This window comes from Theobroma umbraticum, unplaced genomic scaffold (assembly GCF_002168275.2).
Source record: "Theobroma umbraticum cultivar Fairchild unplaced genomic scaffold, ASM216827v3 scaffold_44.0, whole genome shotgun sequence".
NCBI lineage: Eukaryota > Viridiplantae > Streptophyta > Magnoliopsida > Malvales > Malvaceae > Theobroma > Theobroma umbraticum.
The window spans coordinates 10,381,525-10,405,229 of NW_018397255.1; the positions used below are offsets into that span (position 1 = coordinate 10,381,525).

The following is a 23,705-nucleotide window of genomic DNA, read 5'->3' on the forward strand; positions in this document are numbered from 1 at the left end:
TTTTTTTTTCTAAGGGATGGGATTTTATATGAAACTTAACAATAGATTTTAGTCACGAAACAATCCCATGAATGAAACAGGGCCATCATCAAATAATATTGAACTTCAGAAACAGGCCAATCCTTTATTAAGACACTTATCCACTGTGGATGGGATTGAGTTGAATTTATCCAAATCAAAATTATTGCAAAATTTCAATGCGTTCTCCCTTAAACCACAAATCGTTACTTTTTTTTTTTATTTTAAAAGAACCAAAATTCATATATATATATATATATATATATATATATATATGTATGTATATCCTATCCTCCATGAACAGGTAGCAATCCTAAAGGAAAAAAAAAAACAGAATTCATTTTTTTAATGAAAAATATATGCATTGAATCATGTACTTAATTACCCACAAATCTTCATGTGCAATAAACAAAGAATCTTTCTGTACCAACTCAAATGATATTAATTTTTAGTAAATAATCAAATATTATAATGAAAGCTTGTAATTGTGACTATCATGTCAAGATTCGACTCTTTGGCATACCTATTACAAATTTTAGGAAGCTAAGTAGGAAAATTGGGGGAAGTTCCCTGTTAAAGAAAGGAATATTTTCCTTTCCTTTAGTTTCGATCAAAAACAAAGAATCTAGTGTTAACTTAGCACTCCTTCGCAAGCATACCCGTAAACTTTCTAGAGTAAAGTTGTATATAGGAAGAGGAACTTTAAAAACAACCGTTAAGTATGACGAATAGACCAAACTACAGCACCTTTTCCGTCAAGGTTCAAGACTGTAGTTCTAGTTCAAAGAGCAACTCAAAATAGCTGGTCTGAGGGCAGTTATCAGGAACTGGAAAAGCATTAATATTTCCGATGATTACCGCAGGTAAGTAACTGCTTTCTGCTCCTTTTGTAATGATGTTTCATATGTAGTTTATTGTGTTGTTGTCGAGATCATTGATTGGTATACCATGTAGTAGACTGTTTCAGAATCTGATGTTTGCATCTTATGCAAAGAATCAAACAAATTCCGCCAATTTAATTTCTAGTACTATATTTGTTATGCAATTGTTTATTACTTACCATCACGAAAGGTCTAAATTCCATTTGGCTTGAAGCTTCTCTTAGTAAATGTGTGCATGGTATGGTTGTTGGATTTTGTCTTAAATGAAGCTTAACAGAGATCTAATGAACCAGCTGAACATATATGAGGAACAGCAGCAAAACAGAACAAAGAAAATGCACAGCAAGAAGAACAAAGGCTTCATCCGCCTAATATGCATTAACTTAGGAATAAATATTTCATACAAGATTCAGGAACAAAGTTTAAACCTAACTTGAATACTGCAAAACTCTATCAGAGGCTAAACATCAGTTCAGCCATACATTAGGTACCTATCTGATATAAAAGCATGACAGCAAGTAATATGTCAAATACCAAACAGTGAAGCATGGACTCAATTTTGTTGACTTGGCTTGAAAACTTCTTGAATGCAAGTCTCAGTTCAACACTCCTCCTTAAGACTTGCTTTGCAAACCCCTAGCTTGGCTCTCAGTTCTTCAAATTGTTGGGTATTTTCAACAATAATAATGGAAGAATGAAAAGAATTAGAAAGTCCTTCGAACAATTATAATTGTTTAAATAATTATGGTGAAAAACCACTAATTATGTTTGTTGGAAAATAGACAATTTTGTCTACTGAAAACAAACCCTTGTGTTTGTTGAGAAAAGACATGTTTGCGAATAAATAGACTTTCTTTTAAGACAAAAGAAAACATAGAATAGAGAAAACAACAATCTCTCTTTCCTTTCTCAATATTCTCCTGATTTCTTTTATATTATTTTGCTGCAAAAAAATCTTATAGAAGTTAGGTAATCTTGTCATACTCTGGTGAGTGCTCAGTAGATTGATTTCGTCAATACAAAATACAATCAACCACTAGGCTTCATTGTATCTTCAGGGTTTAGACACTATTAACTCTTTTGCACACTATAAGTTAGGGTGAATAAAACCTTAAGGAAAGTGGTATCGTTATACGCCTTGAAGCCATTTCCTAATATTCCAATTCTGTATTTCAACAATCTTAAGGTTTTATTTTATTTTAATAATGGCTATTGCAAGTGGAACACTAAGAGAATTGGCTTCTGATTTTTTTTTAAAATTAGACCGAATTGATGTTGACAAGGAAAATCACAAAATGATTCCTCATCGAATTAGAAGATAAGTATTATTTCCTTACATGATATGCATGATATTGTATGTGATATGCATGAAAAATGTATGTTGGTTGGAAAGAACGACTTTTGTTATATTCATATATGATATTGATATGGATGAGGTTGTTGTTCTGCCTTTTATAATTGACAAACGTCCCCCTTCATGGAAAGATACTAAGAAATTTCTAAAGTATAAGAAAGTGATGTCGGGGCATTGTAAAGACACCTAGACATTATGAAAGACACCAATCATGGCGAGATTTGGAAACTTTATTAAAGTGAATCACCAATCTTGATAAGGTTGAAAACCTCACTAAGGTGAAAATAGCCAAAATCCCACTTTGGTTAGCTAGGTCAAAGATACTAAAAACCTTTTACTCTTTAAAAAAAACCTAGAGAAATAAGCACTCTTAGTTAAGAAAATATTATTTATTAACTCTCAACTTAAATGTTTCATAACTAAGTCTAAGGGTCATATTTATAGTATTATAGGCCCACATCTTAATAAAACTCTACTTTTAATTGTCTAATATAATTAGAATAGTTAATAAGAGACTTAAATAAAATGTAACATAACTAGCCTAATCAGATAATAATCCTTAAAACTATTAAAATCCTAATAAAAAATAATAAAAGAATCCTAATCTAAATAGAATAAAGAAAATAAATCCTAAATCAACTAAAATTAGCAAAAACTAAATTAAATAAAATACAATCCTAGACGCTCCTGCATCATTCTCCTTAGGTTAGAAAAACTCGGCTCGGACGAGTAAGCCTTGACATACTCCACGTTTAGATCCACATACTATCATAGTCCACACCAATCATTTAAATAACGCATCCATAGTTTTGAAGGGTGTCTTCCATTCATCTCTAACTTGCATTCTAATTTGGTGATAACCTTTATTCAAATCTATCTTCAAAAACACCCCAAAACCAATAAGTTGATCAACCATGTCATCCAATCGAGGAATAGGAAAATCATACTTGGCTATGATCTTGTTTACGACATGGTTGTCCATAAAGCTTCTCAATAAGTTTCCTAAACTTTTGTTGACCAATTTTGTTTGACCATGCTTAGATAAGGGTGAAGATACTTCATTCTCCTTAGAGACTAATAAGAGATATAAATGGTTTGACTCACGATAAGCTTTGTTTAAGCCAAACATAATGATGAGTGTTTTATCTTCTTCTTGTCTCTTTGATCGGTCTTCTAGCTTTAATGGAGTCAACATAATTTTTATTCCATCCTTGATGAAGGAATAAGTATTCTTGTAGTCATCATGGTGAGCTCAACGATCATATTGCCATGGGCATTCTAACAATAAGTGGCATGCCTCCATTGAGGTAGCATCAAACCAGATTTCATCTTGATACTTATTTTCAATAGAGAATTGGACATAACAACACTTCGTTACCTTAACTTCGTTTCCTTTTCTCAACCATTGTAGCTTATAAGGATAAGGATGTACTTCAGTTGTAAGTTTTAATTTTTTTCACCATGTAGTTAGCAACAGCATTCTCACAACTTCCACTATCAACAATGATATTACAGACCTTCCCTTAGGATGTGCACCTTGTATAGAATATGTTGTGATGAAGCCAACTTTCATCTTAAGTCATCATAGTAGTGTTAAGGTTACGACGAACAACAAAAGCTTCTCCATGGTCAACAGAAACTTCTTTTATCTCTTCGTTGTTGAATATTTCTAGCTTATCCTTTATTTGGTCATCATATTCATCATAAACTGGTTCTAATTTTTCTCAATCCACATAATCTTTTTTTTCGACTAAGGAAATAATTCCTCGATTCGGACAATCCTAAGCAATACACCCAAATCCTTGGCATTTGAAGCACTTTTTGTTGACATTAGAAGCATGAGTAGAAGTAGTTTTTTTATCATTACTGCTTGCAATTTTAGAAGAGTTTACCTTTAGAGGCGGAATAGTTGTTGAACTTTGACTTCCATGGTTTGAGGTAAATTTCTATTGTCTAGATGAACTCACTAAGCATCTCCATGATTGTTGTTTCTCAACCTTTACTGCTAATCTAATGACATCATTTAACTTTCAATATGGTTGTAGTTGAACAACATTTACAATTTCAACATTGAAACCCCCAAGATAATGTGCTATAGTTTGTTCTTCAGGCTCATGGACATCACACTTCATGTGAAGTTGTTCGAATTCTATTGTATATTCTTCCACCGATATTGTTTTTTGCCTTAAGTTATGAAATTTGATAAAAATTTCTTCTCGATAATGCTCAAGAAAGGACTTACGCTTGAGTTCTCGATGCATCTTATCTCATGTTCTAATCTTGTCGCGGCTTTCTTTTTCTCGTTGCCTTTTGAGATTTTCCTACCAAATAGAAGCATGCTTCTTCAATTTAATTACCACAAGCTTCACACTTTTTCATCTAGAATATCTTTGAGTTCGAAAACTCTTTTCACTATGTAGAGCTAGTCAAGGAAGTCATCAAGGTCAAGTCTTCCTTTAAACTTAAAAATGTTGACTTTGATTCTCAAATCTTTGGTAGTAGCAGTTCTCAAGTAACAAATAAGTACTTCTTCATTAGAGGAAGAATTTTGATAAAACACGTTGGTGTTATTCTTTTTCTCACTAGAGCTGTTATTGTTGATTTGAGCATCATATCTTGCGAGTTGCTCTTGTAATTCTTGAATTTGCTGACGTAGTTCTGCATTTTCAATCTCATGATCATTTCTTTGACAATTTTGACATCTTGGCAGCATTTTATTGTATGGTGATGATGATATGGTGATGTAGAAAAAAGATGATGATATAACTATAAAACAATAAAAGAAATAGAATTCCCTGACAAGGAGTATAGAAATCCGACAGCGAACCTGAATTACACAGCGAACAATGATCCTCTCACTCTGATACTAAATTGACGTCAGGGTATTGTAAAAGGACTTAAGCGTTCTGAAAGACACAAATCATGATGAGGTTTGGAAACCCCACTAAAATGAATCACCAATCTTCGAAAAATTGAAAACCTCACTAAGGTGAAAATAATCAAAATCTCATTTTGGTTGACTAAGCCAAAGATACTAAAGACCTCTTACTCTTTACAAAGAGTCTAGAGAAATAAGTATTCTTGCTTAAGAAAACATTATTTATTAACTCTCAACTTAAGTGTCTCATAACTAAGCCTAAGGTCTTATTTATAGTATTATAGGCTCATATTTTAATAGAACTCTACTTCTAGTTGTATAATATAATTAGAATAGTTAACAAGAGACTTAAATAAAATATAACATGACTAGCCTAATCAAATAATAATCCTTAAAACTATTAAAATCCTAATAGAAAATAAGAAAAAAATCTTAATCTAAATAGAATAAAGAAAATAAATCCTAAATCAACTAAAATTAGCAAAACTAAATTAAATAAAATACAATCTTAGACGCTCCTGAGTCATAAAGAGTATATGCCTCTCGAGGATCTTAGTATTCATCTTTGAATAAAAGAAAATTGTTACAACTAAGATGAAGTCACAAACATGATGAAAAGGGTAAAGATCCTAAAGTAAAGCATCTTGGGTTGTGATAAAAGACTCAAAGTAAAAATTATTTATTAAAAAATAATTTATGTATTAATATTTAAATACTACAAGGAAAAACAAAAAAATTTCCTTCCATAATTTAAGATATTATTAAAAAAAAAAAGACAAAACCTAAACTACATTCTTTGTCTCAAACGTCAAGTCTTTCCCCTTTTTAGTCTAAAAAGTCAAGTTTTTCCCCTTCTTTGTCCTTGGTTGTGTTTTTTCCTCTCTCAAAATGACTCATCTTGGTTTCAATTGTAAGTAATTTGCAATCCAAATTAAGTTTTTAAATACTTCGTGTCTAAATATTTTTTGATTAATTTGATAATTTGGGTTCATAGTTATAATCTAGTTAATAAAAAATAGTATTGCAAGTCAAATAACATCTTAAAATTACGAGTCTTTCTTTTTTTAATTTATTTTATAGATATATTATTTGATTATTTGATTTTTGTTTTTAACTCTATGTGGTTTGTGGTTGCTTATATTTAGTTTTGATCAATGAATAAAAAATTATCATATTATTAGTTATTGAAACTGATAATTTACTGTGTAAGATCTTATTTTATTTAATTCTAATATTTTAATTTATGCTAATGAGTAGTAATTTTTAACAAGCTTGATAATTTTAGATAAATAAGCCATAAAAGATATTTTAAAAGAAAAGAAACTATCTCACAAGATTCAGATCCTCGGTAATAACAGTAAAATTTTGCTAATGATGGTACTCAACGATATTCCTCTAAGCAAAGTCGTGTTAAATTTAATTTTAGTACTCTTCTAGTAGATCCTGGATTAAGGAAAAAAATTTTTGAATGTCATCTTAATAACACTACTCAGGAAAATTCCTAGGTTCGCCCCTAGTAAGTTAGATTGTACACCAATGTATGCACTTTATTATTCTAATCTAAGGTTAGTACCCAACAAAGATAAAACAATAGCACAGGTAGAATATGCAAAGGTAATTTGATGCCTAATGTATGCAATGACGTATACAAAGCCAGATGTAGCATTTGTTATTGGAAAATTAAGTCAGTACACAAATAATTTAAGTAACTTGCAATGGCAAGCAAGAAATAGAGCACTTAGTGTCATGCCACAAAACCGAGACATGACATGGTCGTATTACTTTGAGACTAAGCCCTACAGTAATGCGAAGCCTTTCTATCTAAATTGATATAAAATAACTTAATCGAATTCATGCTAACAATTATGTTGTAACTTATGTCATAGATAACTATTACAATCCCATAAAGTCTCCTAGATAATAAATTAAACAACTAAGACTTAAATATCAATTTCACATAATAGGAGTTTCAACAAAGCTAACAATGTCTTGACACTAATGTAGACTTCCCAAATTGTTCTCTTACCTCCCATAATTCTAAAGCTCTATATCTTTAGTCATCTGCAAAAATGTAAGTAAAGGATGAGCAAACCACGGCTCAGCAAGTATAGCCACACACAACCTACTGGATCAAGCATCGTTTTCCATATATCGTATAGTTCATTCAATAGCATTTCAATAAATCATACTTTCAAATAGTTAAACAAATCATTATATTCAAAATGAGAAATTTCATAAGTTCATAAATCGTTGATCATCAAATATAATTCTTAAAATATAATTCAAGTAAATTACAGATTCAATCTTTCAAAATTGACTTCCTTGATGTGTTTTTCTGGCCTTAATGCCTTTCCTTGCTCTTGAGCATAAAGAGCATTAACTAGCTTAGACATTATCATGGTTGTCTGATCCTTAGAATCCTCTAGAGAAGATATTTTAGCTTCAAACTTCTTTAGGAGACTCACTAAGAACTTATTCATTATTCTTCTTTCAAACAAATCCTTACCAAGCAGCTTTAATTGATTCACCACTTCCATAACTTTATCTGAGTAATTTTTCATCGTTTCTTCATCTTTCATTTTGAGCACTTCAAACTCTTTTAATAGATTCAAGACTTGTATTTGTCTTGTTCTATCACTGCCATGAAACTCCTCTTTTAGCTTATCTCAAGCTTCCATTATACTTGTAAAGATTGAATCTGAGACAATTGAGTGTATACAAGACAAAGCTTTATACCTCTTAGCTACTTTTTTGCTATGCTACTTTATCTGGGCAAATGTTAGATTGGCATGTCTCTAAACAAAGACCTCACCTCCCACTTCCACAACTTCCCACAAATCGAAAGCCTTTAAGTAAAACATTTATCTTCACTACCCATATAAGGTAGTTTTTTCTAATAAAAATTAAAGGAGCAGTAGCACTATAGCCAATAAAGGGCATTTTTTTGTTTGACTTTTTGGTTACAAACAAAGAAGAAAGAAGAACTATGGAGATAAGGTTCTTTTGGAAAAACAAATAAGTTTCTCACTATCCTTCAAGATAGATAATAAAGCTTTGATACCATGTTGAAGTATTAGTATTCTTTTAAGAAGAAAATAAAAAACTTAAAGCTTGAAAGAAAGAATTACATCGAGCCATAAAGAAGAGAGGGTTGGAGGTATAAGATAATATTAATTGCAACAATTTTCCTACAGCACATATATGTCAAACATATGAAGAAGGAAAACTAAAATAAAATTGACCAGTCCTAGCACTACTATGTTAGTTTGTCTAGCACACTAAGACAAATACACTCATTGTTAGAATACTGAATAGGAAAATACTGAAAAGGCTTCAAGGAACAATGTTACTTTCCTTAAGGTTTTATTCACCCCCAATTATAGTGTGCAAAAGAATTATCAACGTATAAACCTCAAAGATACAATAAACCCAATGATTAATGGCATTTTGCACTGATGAAATCAATCCACTAAGTACTCATTGGAGTATGACAAGGTGATCAAACTTCTATAAGATTTTTCTGTAACAAAATGATATAGAAGAAAACTTAGAGAATATGGAGAATAAAGGAGCGGTTGTTGTTTTATTGTTTTCTATACGTTCTATTGTTTCAAAAGAGAGTCTTTTATAGGCATAAGTGCTGATTCTCAATAGATATGATTGTGTCTGTTTCAAACAATCATAACAGTTGGTCTTTTTTCGACAAACATGACTTTATTTTTAATTTCTTATATCTAACAAACATGACTCTTTTTTTGTTTTCTAATTTTCAATAATCATAACTTTTATATGCTAATATGGGATTATATCTCATATTTATTTGAAATCTCCAACAATCTCTCACCATTTTCAAATTAATTCAAATTTTCGATAAACTTGCAAATCAATTGCATAAACGAAGATGTCTTCTGATTGAACCTTCACTTAGTAAAAACATATTAAAGTTAACCCAAATTGCATGATAGACTATGCTTTGAACTAGCTATTCCATTTCGTTAATTAAACACATCTCACACAACGATTTCAACACCAATGAATGCATAGTTTTCGACGACGCTTTTATGGCCATGTGTTTGCATCCTCTTTTCGTGAATACTGTTAGAGCCAAGCTCTTGAGTTGCTAAAAGCAATCACACTTCACACTCTCATAGGTAGATCCCATCGAGAATGCCTCCATAACTAAAGCATTTTAACATATTTATGTTATGGTTTTATTACGAGTACGTAGCACATTACTTGGGATGAAATATAACACATCATACTATAGTGCTAGCAACTACATACAAATAGTATATTTTGTCTCATTGAACTCAAGACTTGACATTATACTAAGTGTTAAGTCGAGTTTTCACCATATGTGATTTTCAATTTATGAGCTTGAGCCTTATCCCCTTTAAGATCTTATTTACAAGATCTCTAGCAAGACTTTTGGTTAAACGATTTGTTAAGTTTTGGCTAGACCTCACAAAAATTATGGTGATCACTCAATCTTAAATTAATTATCAAACATAGCTATGTATTAATTCAATCTGTTTAGATTCTTCATTGTACTCTTGGTTATATGTTTTTGCTAGTGTTGTTTCACTATCACAATGGATAGAAATTGGAAAGATTGTTTTAGGCCATAAAAGTACACCATAAAGTATATATCTTAGCCATTCCACTTCTTCGGTGGTAGTAGCTAATGCAATGAATTCAAGTACCATGATAGAATTTGTTATACACATTTTTTTCTTCTCAAACCCTCAAGAAATGGCACCTTTACCAAACATGAAGATCCATCCACTTGTGGAAGCAAGATTTTTAAGTACCTTAATACTCTATTCAACTTTCCAATAGTAAATGGTATATCTGGCATTCTACATGTCATTACATACATTAAGCAACCAATCACTCTTGTGTATTATAATTGATCAATATCGCTACCAACATTAATTATTAATTTAATTTGAAGATCTATGGGTGTAGATGTTGGTATACAATTACTAGGATCAAACTTTTTAAGCCCTTTTTAAATGTAGTGCAATTGTAACAAGTTATACCATTTTCATCTTGGAATATTTTGATTCCTAAGATGACATCCGTTGCACCTATATCTTTCATTACAAAATTATTTGACAAAATTTTCTTTGTTTCCTCAACTTATTCCAAATCTGTGTGACAATTGCTATGTCATCTACACATAAGCAAATTATAACACCTTTGCTACTTGGGAATATGTTATATATGTACTTATCAGATTCCTTTATGTTGCAGCCATTGGCTAAAACGACCTCATCAAATTATGATGTCACTGTTTTGATACTTGTTTAAACCCATACAATGTTTTGATACGCTTACAAACGTAAAGCTCTTGTCTAAAAACAATAAAAGAATCAATGCAATGAATGATCACAAAGCTACTATTGTATTACATCTCCAAATTAATGTCCCATGGACATATGACTCTTTACAATTTTTTTTCTTTATTTTGAAGGGATCCCCTACAATAAAGTCACATATCTCAAATGTTATATCATATCATTCCAGTAGTGGTCACATATCTCACGTATCTTTTTGTCTTTTTTTTCTTTCTCTGGAAAAGTATATAATAAATTTTCATTAAAGTCATACTTTGCAAATATTCAATTCTCTATATGTCTGGTTTTCTACACCCACAAAGAGAATTTTTCTAGTTCTCAAATCACTATGAAGCATAAATTGGAAGAGCAGCAATGAAAAATTGAAAAGCCTATACATGTTAACAAGCAAAGCACAAGGTGCATGGAAAGTGTCCCAAGTTAAAACTACCTATGACGGAAGCGAACAATCCTATTCACATAAAGCTTTTTCTTTTTTTTATTTTAATGCTTAGTCATCCATAAATCAAAATCATAAGATCTTGATTGTTTCCTCTTGAGAAATTATTTGTATAGTCGACGTTATCAAACACTGTACATAACAATAATACTAGATATTCAATTTTCATTATTTCTTCAAAAATCAAATCAAATAAATAATGACTTGTTTTGTTGAGATTATCCTTGTTGAAGTCTCACAATTTGAGTTCTTACTAGAAAAGGAATAAGAATGATGACAACAGTTACCATGGCAAAGGCCTAAAACCCCAAAACCAAGTATATATATTGAACAGAAAAATTGAAAAAGAAACAATAAATTTCCCCAAAATTAACTTTCCTCAGTTTTTCCTATTACAAAATAGTTATGGCAACACGTTACCCAACTTAGATAAAGACACCAATTTATCTTTTTTTTTTCTTTTTCTGCTTAAAAAGGTTTGTGTGCCAAGATTTTTCTCTAAAATTTCTTTGATCATACACCATTAGAAATTCTTGAGACTGCTAATAACTAATCTTTCAAAATAGATATTGTTAGGACAATTCATGCAAATCAAATCAATTAAGGAAAGAAAGCTTATCTGGTAATATGGTGAAAAACCATTTTGCTATTTTCTTTGTCAACGTCAATCTGATCCAATTTCACAAAAATTAGAAGCCAATTCTCTTAGTATTCTACATGCAATAGTCATTACTAAAATGAAGTAAAACCTTAAGATTGTTAGAACATTGAATTGGAAAATACTGAAAACGTTTCAAGACATGTAACAATGTCACTTTCCTTGAGGTTTTATTCGCCGCCACTTGTTGCATTCAGAAGAGGTATCAATGTATAAACTTTGAAGATACAATAAAATTCAATTATTGATGGCATTTTGCACTAACAAAATCAATCCACTGAGCTTTCACCGAACTATAACAAAATTATCAAACTTATATAAGATTTTTCTACAGTAAAATGATATATAAGAAAATTTAGAAAATATAGAGAAAAAGGAGAGATTGTTGTTCTATTGTTTTCTGTATGTTCTATTGTACCAAAGGAGAGTCCTTTATAGGCATAAGCGCCTATTCCCAACAGACATAGTTGTATTTGTTTCAAACAATTGCAATTGTTGATCTTTTTCCTACAAACTTGACTCTTTTTTAATTTCTTGTATCCAACAAACATGACTCTTATTTTATATTCTAATTTCTAAGAGTCTTTTACTCCAATATAGAATTGTGTCCCATATTTATTTGAAATATCAAATACTCACAACACCTGACCATAATAGAAAAAAAAAAACCAACCTAAACAGAAAATATTAAAGCACATGAGCATGTGGTCATCTTCGTCATAGCTTCATTTTAAATTTGACGCCATCTATTGCGACCCAGACCCCAACTCCATTACTTTCTCTAAATCTATTCCAAAAAGGAAAAACGCATTAATTACATAAAAGAGTTGAATTAGCATTTATCCTTGTTTCCATACCAATTGTTCCGCATAAAGTAGTTTGTAATCAATTGTTGTATCTGTTTACGCATATATTCAGTTATTACTGGCTTGATTGTGATGAGGAAGAGGAGGGTGGCAATGGAGGTATTTACTCCAAAGCTAATGAAGTTGTGGAAGGATTGGGAGCTTCGAGCAATGGTTGTAACTAGCCTTCTGGTCCAAATAATTCTCATTGTGTTAGGCGGTCGTAGAAAGTACATTCCCAAGATAAGGATTAGAGCCATTGTTTGGTGTTCCTACTTGTTGGCTGACTCTGTAGCAACTATTGCCCTTGGCATACTAACAAATAACCTGGGAGATATATATGATGAGGGAGGTGTTGTTGACTTAAATACAAAGCTGACAGCATTTTGGGCACCTTTCTTACTGCTGCACTTGGGTGGCCCTGATACAATCACAGCATATGCCTTGGAAGACAATCAGTTGTGGTTAAGGCACTTCTTCGGACTAATAGTGCAGACAGTTGTGACAATATACATCTTCCTGATGGCCTGGTCGGGTAGCCGTCTTTCATTGCTAAGCATTCCAATGATTGTGGTTGGATCAATTAAGTATGGAGAGAGGACATGGACTCTTTGGAAAGCAAGCAATGACGAACTTCGAGACTCGATGCTCACTTCTCCGGATCCCGGTCCTAATTATTCCAAGTTGATGGACGAATACAGGCTGAAACAAGCTGAAGGTTTTTTTGTGGAAATAGAAGAGGTGAAGGATGTTCAGGAAGAATTGGATGTAACTGCCCAGGCGGGAACCACTCCTGATGGGCGGAATATAATTAAAGCCAATGCCTTGTTTCAAACATTCAAGTGTCTGTTTGCAGATCTCATTCTAAGCTTTAAAGATAGGGAGAAGAGCCAATCTTTGTTTGAGCAAATGTCTGATAAAGATGCCTTTGATGTGGTCGCCATCGAACTAGGATTCATGTATGACATGTTATACACCAAAGCAACAGTAGTTTATACTCGTTGGGGTTTTGCTCGCCGTATCACTACTTTTTGTCTCACTTGCCTGGTGTTGGTGATTCTCTCTCTTGAGGATTTGAAGGAGTATAAAAAGGTTGACATATTCATAACTTTTCTTCTCCTTGTTGTTGCTATTGTTCTGGAGATATATGCAGCACTAGTACTACTTTTCTCCGACCAGACCTATCATTGGTTGATTAAGCATAGCAAAACCACGGTTCTGAAACTCATCAATTCTTTAGCACCATCTTTTACACTAAAAAGGTGGTCTAGTCGCATGGCACAGTTTAGTCTACTTAGCATCTGCCTCAAGGAAAAGCCTTATCTTAAACTACTGGAAAAGGTAGTGGAAAGATACCCACCTGAAACTTACGTAGAAGTCGATGATCATCTCAAAAAGCTGATTTTCAAGCATGTCAAAGAGAAATTTGATCAGTTTAAGGAGAAACAAGGTGATGCTAATTTTAGAGACTTGTGCAGTCAAAGAGGAAACAACATACTTGATAGGTATAAGCGGCAAACTGGCCTTAGCCTCGAGTGGAGTATTAATGTTGAATTCGACCAGAGTATCCTTGTTTGGCACATTGCCACAGAGCTCTGCTACTACTCAGAGACGCCTGTGAGTACCATTTCAAGCGATGTTCAATCATCCCGAGATGTGAGCCAGTGCATCTCAAAATATATGTTCTGTCTACTAGTCATCTATCCTTTCTTGTTGCCCATTGGGATTGGACTTATCAGGTTCCGAGACACTCAGGCTGACACCAAGAGGTTTTTCAAAGAGAGATTAACCTCTCCTAGAAATGAGAAAAAGAATAGGACTAAATGTAGGAATATGTTGCGTCAAGTTAGTGAGTTAGAAGAACAAAATGACAAAACGAATAGAGCTACATGTTGCAATTCATTGCTTAGAGCCATGAAGTTAGAACGAATGACCTATTCCAATGAAGAACCAACGATGTACCAAATGATTACAGCCTGCAACATGTTGCTTGCAGAAAACATAGATGTTCTGCCGGGGAAATTGAAAGGGGATAGCAGCAAGTCCGTGTTGTTCGATGCGTGCAGGCTGGCATCAGCATTGAATGGTGTAATAGACAAAAAGGTTAGATGGGATATGATCAGAGATGTTTGGCTGGAGATGCTAGCTTATGCTGCTAGTCACAGCAGAGGGAGTCAGCACTGTCAACAGCTGAGACGAGGTGGTGAGCTTCTAACTCACGTTTGGCTTCTAATGGCCCATTTTGGCATGAGCGAGCAGTTCCAAATATCCAAAGGTTATGCAAGAGCTTTGCTGACAGCAAAATAAACCCAGACCAATCTCAATGTACATCTCATATTCCCATTAGTCCTTTGAATTTAGAACTGACAAATTCTTAGCATTGCTTTATTGTTTTTACATTATTTACTACAACGTTTGTATGAAGGTGGTGGATGTGGTTAGATGTCGGTACTTGTCCTTGTAAAAGAATGAATAACACCAAAACCTAACATTTATTTCAAGAGTTTGCCAACTGCTATTAACCATTGCTTAGAATGAAAGAAACAAAGAAACAATACTCTCATCGTCATCTTCTAATTGCTTTAACTTCTGGTGTTTTTATTAACTTTAAATCAAGGCAGAGATGGTGTTCATTAACTTTATATCGATCCAGAGTACCCAAAATGCATTGAATGGCCTGACTCTGAAATTCCCAATAAAACAACTTTAAGCAATTTAAAGTGAATTTGAGTTTGTTTGCCTTAAACCGAATTTATCCACTGGAGCATCTTAATAGCATTGGGCTGGCATTCCAATATGGACCAATTACCTAAGATTTAAGGCATTGGGTTATTTGAGGTACGTTTCATATTCAATGAATTTCTGAGTTTGGTACAAGCCCATCTTTGTAGATAAATGAAACGTTATTACATTGATGAGTGATGAGTCTTTCTTTTGCAACAATTTCGTTTTTCTTTTCTGGGGTAGGTGCCATATTAGTTTTATGCAGCTGCCAATGACTTTATGTCTTTTTTTCATTTCTTTTTCTTTCTTCCGTTAATCTATTTCTTAATATATATTGGTATGGCATAGTGTTTTAATAATGAAAACCTTAGAGTGGTATTGACAAGTTGCATTCTTATATTAACCATTAATTTTGTTAGACTAATTTATGACATCTACTTCAATAATTTTGTTAAGAGTTGGGGCTCTCTTAATCTTAATGAAAACTGCTCTCTCCAATGCAACCTGATGTTGTTTAATTTTTCCACACAGATTTTCTTTATTTATGATTGAATTGGCAATTTAATAATTTATGCGTGAAGGAAAAGATCTAAGAAATTTGTTGCACCTGTGGCTGCAAAAGCAAGGATTAGTTGGATTTGAATGGCCTATCAAAGCCTGAGTTTTCCAGCAATTTCAGACTGTTAACCACCCAAAATTCCCTTTCTTCTAGTAAATATTTTGGCATTGAGTGAAGGTTTAAATTAAATAGCTAATCAAAGCCACAAGTTTTAACCACAATTTCATTATATATTAATTTGTTTATCTTGAGGATGAATGATATGACATATGAGTTAATGAATTAAGAAGTTCAACCTGATAGGATTTTGTTTGTCACGGTTCACTCTTGCAGGTTAGTCACCAAAGGACTCCAATGTTCCCTTGGTACAGTCTGCCCCACTACCATGCAAAGGTAGTTTTTGTATATTCATCTTTTGAGTAATGAAACCATACAAATTGCTTCTCAAAAAAAAAAAAAAAAAAGAATCAACTGGTAACAAGAGCTTTTAATTCTAGTTGGTGTTGGTATGACAATTTTAAAACTAAAAAAAAAATCACATACTTTACAAAACCTAATCAATTAACTAATGTTGGATTTCATGGGACAACAACTTAATCAATACTTGTCCTTCAAGTTTTCTTTCGTTCTATTAATTACTTATTTGAATTGAATTGAGAAGAACAACGGTGCAAGATTTTTCAAGTAACGGTTGGTGATGTAATGATTATGTATAAAAATAAATTTATAAAATGAAAAGGAAATTATATTAGTGTTGTAGCTAGCTTTTTTTAAAAAAAAAAACAAAGGTAGAATATTGTTAAAAAAGGAAGAGAAAATCCTCCAAAAAATATGAACAACAGGAGCAGGAGACAGAAGCCAATGTCATAAACAAAGACAAAGGCCTCCAGTCACGACAGAAAAGCTCCAAAAACTCAACATAAAAAAGCACAAAATAACCGAGGCAACAGCCCACAAAAATCACGAGCAGGTAGCTCGCAAGCCATCCACTATTTCTTTTTCCTTCATAATTTATATTGGTATGTCATAGTGTTTTAATTTTGAAAACTTATGGGTAGCCTTTCTTTATAATTGCCGATTATCATGACTCATGGGCTCATGGCATATGAGGTATGTTTTTGTTAGTATTTAATTAAATTATAAGTCTTTCTTTATAATTGATGATTGGTAAAATTTGAAATTTTAGCGTGTAATTATGATTTGAAAGTGTGAGTGAAGTACAGCTCAATTCTTCCATGGCATCATTATTTGACAAGTTGCATTATTCTATTAACTATTAATGTTGTTAGAGTGGTTATCTAGTTCAAGGATTGATAAAGGGAAAAGGGCAACATTAGATATCAATATGAATTTAGTCATTGGAACTTTAAATATTGCAATTGCTTCCGGTCAAGCTATCTCATTTGTTGCCACTCTATTGCAGCCACCTAATTTGCCTTTCGTCAGTTTCTATAATTTAAACAATGAAAACTTAAGTTGAGTCCTTCTTAATAATTTGTGTGTGTTTTTTTAATGAAATGACAAAAGCAAGTCTTTCTTTGTAATTGATGATCGGCAAAGACACCGTGATAAGTTCGCTGTCTTGACTTTCTATAAGCTTATGGGATCTTGGCAATGATATAAAAAAAAAATTTAACAAAACCAAAAACAACAAGGATGACAACAGATCACATGATCATTAAAAAACGAGCATAGAAGGGCAAAATTAGTCCTGTTTTCGATGGCAAAAAAACTTGTGAAAGCAGTCAAACTCCTGGAGCGACGTTGGCTTTATCTTCCATTCATTTATTTAATTAATAATTTCAAGATTACTTTGGACGCAAATTGGCCCGACTGCGGCTCTCATGCGGGAAAAGGGTTGGCAAAATCGGAGCCACCGCAATCTAAAGTGATTCAGTGATTACCGAAGTCAAATTTTTTCTTAAATTATGTGAAAATCAAATGAAAGCAATAACATGAAATATAAAGAACATAAAAATATACACGACGCAGCCTACCATGTGGATTGATAAGGAATTAAATAAAATATTTCCATAATTATATACATTAAGGGTCATATATCTATCTATCTTTAATTTATAATCACATATACAATACGTACATAAATTAGAAATGTTTGTAAAATTTTTTTTGAAATAAAGAATTTACAATCTATTATCTTTCTAAATTGCCTTTAGATTATATTTATAAGATAATTTTTAATTTTAATTAATTGATAGAGTTTTTTTTTTTTTGAAAAATTGTCTTCCTTATGGTTCTAATTTAGAATAGATACCATTTAAATAAAAGTTAATCTATTCGAGGTTTAACCAAAACAAAAACCAATAAATAAAAATCTGGATAAGATGGTTATTATTACCTTCAAGATACAACAATAAATTTCAAAAATAAAATGAGTACACAAAAAATAAGGCTAAATTTTAAAAATACAATTCAAAGACAATGTGTTATTAAAAATAACTCTATCCATAATTTTAATTGTTGTTAGCTAAAAGAAAAGATTTTAGGACCAAATTGCTTTTAATGAAACATTCTCATATTCAAACACACGTATTGAGAAAAATATTCTTACTGTTGTAATGTGCAGGTCTACGAATCCACTAGACATGGAAAATTTTAAGGGTGTGGGAGCCGTCACCAATTTTTTTTAATTAGCTGCGATTGACCATCTATTAAATTCGTTCTTCTTAACGAAGTCCTAAATTGATTTTGAGTTCGTCTAAAGAAAAAAACTCAGTCTACTATTTCAAAATTAGAGTTCAGGAATACAGTTATGCACGAAAAAATATTAACACCCTGTAACGCCTGTTCTATAAACGATTGCATCTAATCATGTGCTACCCTATTAGAGCCTTAATCTTTAAATTCATTTCTTTGTATTCCCTTAATCACCACTCATTCACTTTGTTAACAGGTTACAATTTATTATTGCATCGTGCAAATGATGCAGTCGTGAAATGTATGGCATAAACTTTAGCAACAGGTCAAATGAGAACCTTTTATTGAGGTTGTTCTCTGGATCTGCCTATCACACCGGTCGAATCCAGAGATAACCGCTCAACAAGGAGATCGCTCGAGAAAGCTTGCATTCGTGAGTTTATCGAGTAAATCTCATCATCGGGATAATCATTCGTGTTTTAAAAATAATATTTTTCGTGAATGCATACCATAATATGAGTGAAGTTTTTATTAAAGACATTCTTTGAACTCTCATATACTAGTGGGGTTCAAATGTGCCTGTTTAATTAGAAAATTTTTCAAAGAAACTAACCTTCGCAAGTCCTCTAAAAAAGTCCCATCATTGGGGCTTTGACTTTTGTATATAATACATTTATGTGCCTTAACATTTAACGATGTAGTCATGAAACGTGATGTGCTCTTAAATTTCAATATTTGTTTCTTAACTTTCTTACAACTCTTTTGTTATTTCTTTAAAACTTTCCTTTTTTATTGTTTTCCTTGGTATGTATGTATGTATACCATGAATAAATATTTTATTTATTATTTTTATCTAAATATATATTTTTTATTTTACTATTTTTTTGTATTTAAGTATTTATCTATTGAACTATATATAAATTTTCCTTTTACCTAAATACTATGTTTTTTTTTAGACCAAACATCTTGTTTTATAATTACTATTATTAATGCATATTTGTTATAACTCAATTTCTTTCCTACCATTTTTTTTAATTACCTAACTTATTTGCTTTTGGAATAACTATTATGTTTCATTTTTTATCTTCTCTCAAAAATCTATTTTTTATAATTAAATATTTGTTTTTTATATTTTAGTTATATTCATTATTATTATGAATTTACCATCTTTGAAAATTTTATTTTTTTACTATTTATGAAAATCTTTCTTCTTCACAATACTATATATATATATATATATATATATATTTTTAAACCTTGAATATATTTATGCCATTTATTCCCTTATGTTTATTATTGTTACTATTATAATAATAAAAATAATAATATAATATTTATTATTATTATAATTACTTCATTATTTCTTTTTGTTTTTATGTTTTTGTTCAATTGGTAATTAGGTTAATGCGTTTTTCATTTACTAAGGATTGTAAACATCGAGACTCAAAATTAAACCCCTCCCATCACATTAGTGAGGTTTTTATCGAAATCCTTTACCTAAAAAAATTCTATCAAGATTGCAACTTCTCATATTCTTAATGAACATTCCATCATCGGAAAAATAATATGTTGTTCTCATTATTATTAATATTGTAATTTTTTTTATTTAATGAAAGAAATTTTAAATAAACTTATTACATCAATTTAAGCCAAAATATGCGTTGTAATATTTTTAAACCAAACTCATATAATTTCCTAATTATTAATGTTGATCCCAAATATACATTATTATTATTATTATTATTATTATTATTATTATTATTATTATTATTATTATTATTATTATCCCTACCTTATTATATCTTAAGTAATCAGCTATAAATATTTACTTTTTACCTACATCTATATATATATATATATATATATATTATAACCAAATACTTTATTTTTTTTATTATTATTTTTTGCCACCTAATCTATTCTTTATAACTAAATATCTTTCCTATATATATATATATATATATATATATTCTACCTACTCTATTTTTTTACTATATATATGTATTTTATTTTTTTACTTATCCTTTTCTAGATCTATTTTTTTTAACTAAATACTTACTTTCTATACTTACCTACTTAAATTTATTATCATATTAACTAAAAACTTATTTACTTTCAATGTTTTTACCTACCTAAATATATATTTATATTTTTTTATAACAAAATATTTATTTATTAATATTATTTTTTTAATTTTTATCTACCCATAGTTTTTTGCTTCTCTCCTCCCAATATTCATACCCCAAAAGGATAAGCATCTTTTTCATATTTTCCTTTTACCTCGTCCTAATCTCACGAAAATACTTACTTCTATTTTCGTTTTTAACTATATTGGGCTCAGCTTCATGCAATATTCACCAAAAATCACAATGATCCATATTCACAAAGCAAACCCAAAATAAAAGGATATAAACCATACCTAGTCTGGGCCTGAAGTGATTTAAGTCGAATGAGCTATAAAAACTAGCAAGCCTGTTTCAACCTTCTCCACACAGGTCCGCACCATAGCACTGTCACTTTGTTTTTTTTTTTTTTAATTTTTATCTTCCTTTTTTTTAGCTCCTTTGACTCTCAAAACCACACCATTTGGACAAAGATCCACTCTCCTCTCAGCCCCCAAAACGACACCGTTTAGTAACCGGTAGCCCTACGAATAAAACCATCTTTTTCACTTCCCCTCTTCATTTTCTTCCTTCCCTTCCTTTTTCTAGCTATTGAAAAGAAAAAAAACAGAACCAAAACTTCGTTTTAATTTCTTTGTTTTTGAAAGCAAGAAAGAAGGAAAAAAAAGTTAAGGTTTTACATAATGTTGGTACATGTTATGTTAAAAAAATTATTAAATATCATATTGAAAAAATATTATTAATTATATGTCATATTAAAAAAAAATTATTAAACGTCATGTTTAAAAATTGTTATTACATGTAATATTTAAAAAAATATATATGTTATTTTTTAAAAAATATTATTACACGTTATGTTTACAATATTATCACACGTAATGTATGGAAAAATTGTATTATACATCATATACAAAAGTACATTGGCATTAGAGTTGTTTTATGCAAATATAACATGAAACAATTTTAAATAGTATTTTAATTTATAGATTTTATTTCATTTATAATTTTAATTTATTAATTTTTGAATTTTGGGAATGTAAATTAATAAATTTAAGAATATATTAGTACATGTCATGTCATTTTTTTTATTTATAGATCAATGATGATTTGACAAAATGGTAAGAAATAGATAAAGAGAGATTATGATGGTATAAAATTAAAAAGAGATATATGATGAGGTAAGAAAAAGAAAAAAAACATATAAATATACATGACACAGCCTACCATGTGGATTGATAAGAAATTAAATAGGATATTTGATAACTACATACACATATACAATTCATACACAAATATAAATATTTGTAAAAATTTGTTTTGAGAAAAAGACTTTACAATCTATTTATCTTTCTATATTGCCTTTAGAATATATTTTTATGATAATTTTTAATTTTAATTAATTGATAGAGTTTTAATTTTGTTTGAAAAACTGTCTTCCTTATAGTTCTAATTTAGAATAAATACCATTTAAATAAAAGTTAATCTGTTCGAGGTTTAACAAAAACAAAAACCCATAAATAAGAATCATGATAAGATGGTTATTATCACTTTCAAGATAAAACAATAAACTTCAAAAATAAATGAAGAGATTTTAGGGTAAAATTATTTTTAGGGAAACCTTCTCATATTCAAGCATACATGTTGAAAATAATATTGTTACTATCGTAACGTACGGGTTTGAAAACCTGCTAAACATGAAAAATTTTAAGTGTATGGGAATCAACACTAATTTTTTTTAATTAAGTGTAATTAGCCACCTATTAAATTCATTTTTCTCAACAAAGTTTTAAATTTATTTTAGATTCGTTTAAAGAATAAGACTCAATCTACATATTTCAGAATTAGAGTTCCAGAGTACGGTTATGCACTAGAAAAGATTAGCACCCAGTGATGCTCATTTTATAAATGGTACTATCTAATCATGTGCTACCCTGTTGGAACCTTAATCTTTAAATTCATATCTTTGTATTCCCTTAATCACCACTCATTCACTTTGTTAATAGGTGACAATTTATTATTGAATCGTGCAAATGATATAGTCGTGAAATGCATGGTGTAAACATTAGTAAAAGGTTGAATGAGAACCTTTTATTAAGGTTGTTCCTCAAATCTACCCATCATACTGATGGGATCCGAAGACAACCACTCACCTAGGTAATCACTTGAGAAAGCTCGCCTTCGTAAGTGTATCAAATAAATCCATCATCAGGAAAGTCATTTGTGTTTAAAAAATAATAATTTTTGATAAATGCTAACCCTATTATGAGCAAAAACCTTTTATTAAGGACATTCTCTTAACCCTCCCATAATACTGGTAGGGTTTGAAAGTATTTTTTCACTTATAGAATTTTCCAAAGGAACTTGCCTTCGCAAGTTCTATAGGCTTTGACTTGTGCATACAATACATCTACATGCCATGACTTTTAACGATGTAATCATGAGACGTGATGTACCCATAAATTTTAATATTTGTTTCTTAACCTTCTTACAACTCTTTTGTTATTTTTTTGAAAATTTTTTTTTATTGTTTTTCTTAGTATGTAGGTATATCATGAATAAATATTTTATATTTATTATTTTTATCTAACTATATATATATTTTATTTTATTTTGCTATATGATTTTTGTATTTAAGTATTTATCTATTTTACTATATATAGATTTTCCTTTTACCTAAATACTATTTTTTAAAGCCAAACATTTTTTTATAATTATTATTATTATTTATGCATATTTTTCGTAACTCAATTTCTTTCCTACCATTTTTTGTAATTACCTAACATATTTTCTTTTTGAATAACTATTATGTTTCTTTTTTTATCTTCTCTCATAAATCTATTTTTTATAACTAAATATTTGCTTTTTATATTTTAGTTATATTCATTATTATTATGACTTTATCATCTTTAAAAATTTTATTTTTTTATTATTTCTGAAAATCTTTATTCTTCATAGTATTATATATATTTTTTGAAACCTTAAGTGTATTTATGCCATTTATTCTCTTGTATTTATTATTATTACCTCATTATTTCTTTTTGTTTCTATGTTTTTGTTTGATTAGTAATTAAGTTAATGCGGTTTTCATTTACTTAGGATTGTAAACATCGAGCTTCAAAATTAAAACCCTCTCATCATCCTGATGGAGTTTTAATTGAAATCCCTTACTTAAAAAAATTCACTCGAGTCTGCGACTTCTCACATTATG

The 23,705-nt window shown here is 30.4% G+C and overlaps 1 protein-coding gene across 1 annotated transcript; it reads left to right on the top strand.

The window, feature by feature from the left end:
- The first annotated feature begins 752 nt into the window (after window positions 1–752).
- LOC110429191 (uncharacterized) lies at window positions 753–14,740 on the top strand. The gene is made up of 3 exons (XM_089782464.1): window positions 753–881; window positions 12,507–14,256; window positions 14,323–14,740. The coding sequence occupies exons 1-3, from the start codon at window positions 869–871 to the stop codon at window positions 14,738–14,740; spliced, it is 2,181 nt and encodes a 726-aa protein (XP_089638590.1). The 5' UTR covers window positions 753–868.
- Window positions 14,741–23,705: the final 8,965 nt, after the last annotated feature.

Bases quoted from the DNA above. Each gene is read 5' to 3' on its own strand.
- LOC110429191 (XM_089782464.1), top strand. The intron at 14,257-14,322 runs ATGTAGGAATAT...GAATAGAGCTAC, and splicing joins GAGAAAAAGAATAGGACTAA to ATGTTGCAATTCATTGCTTA.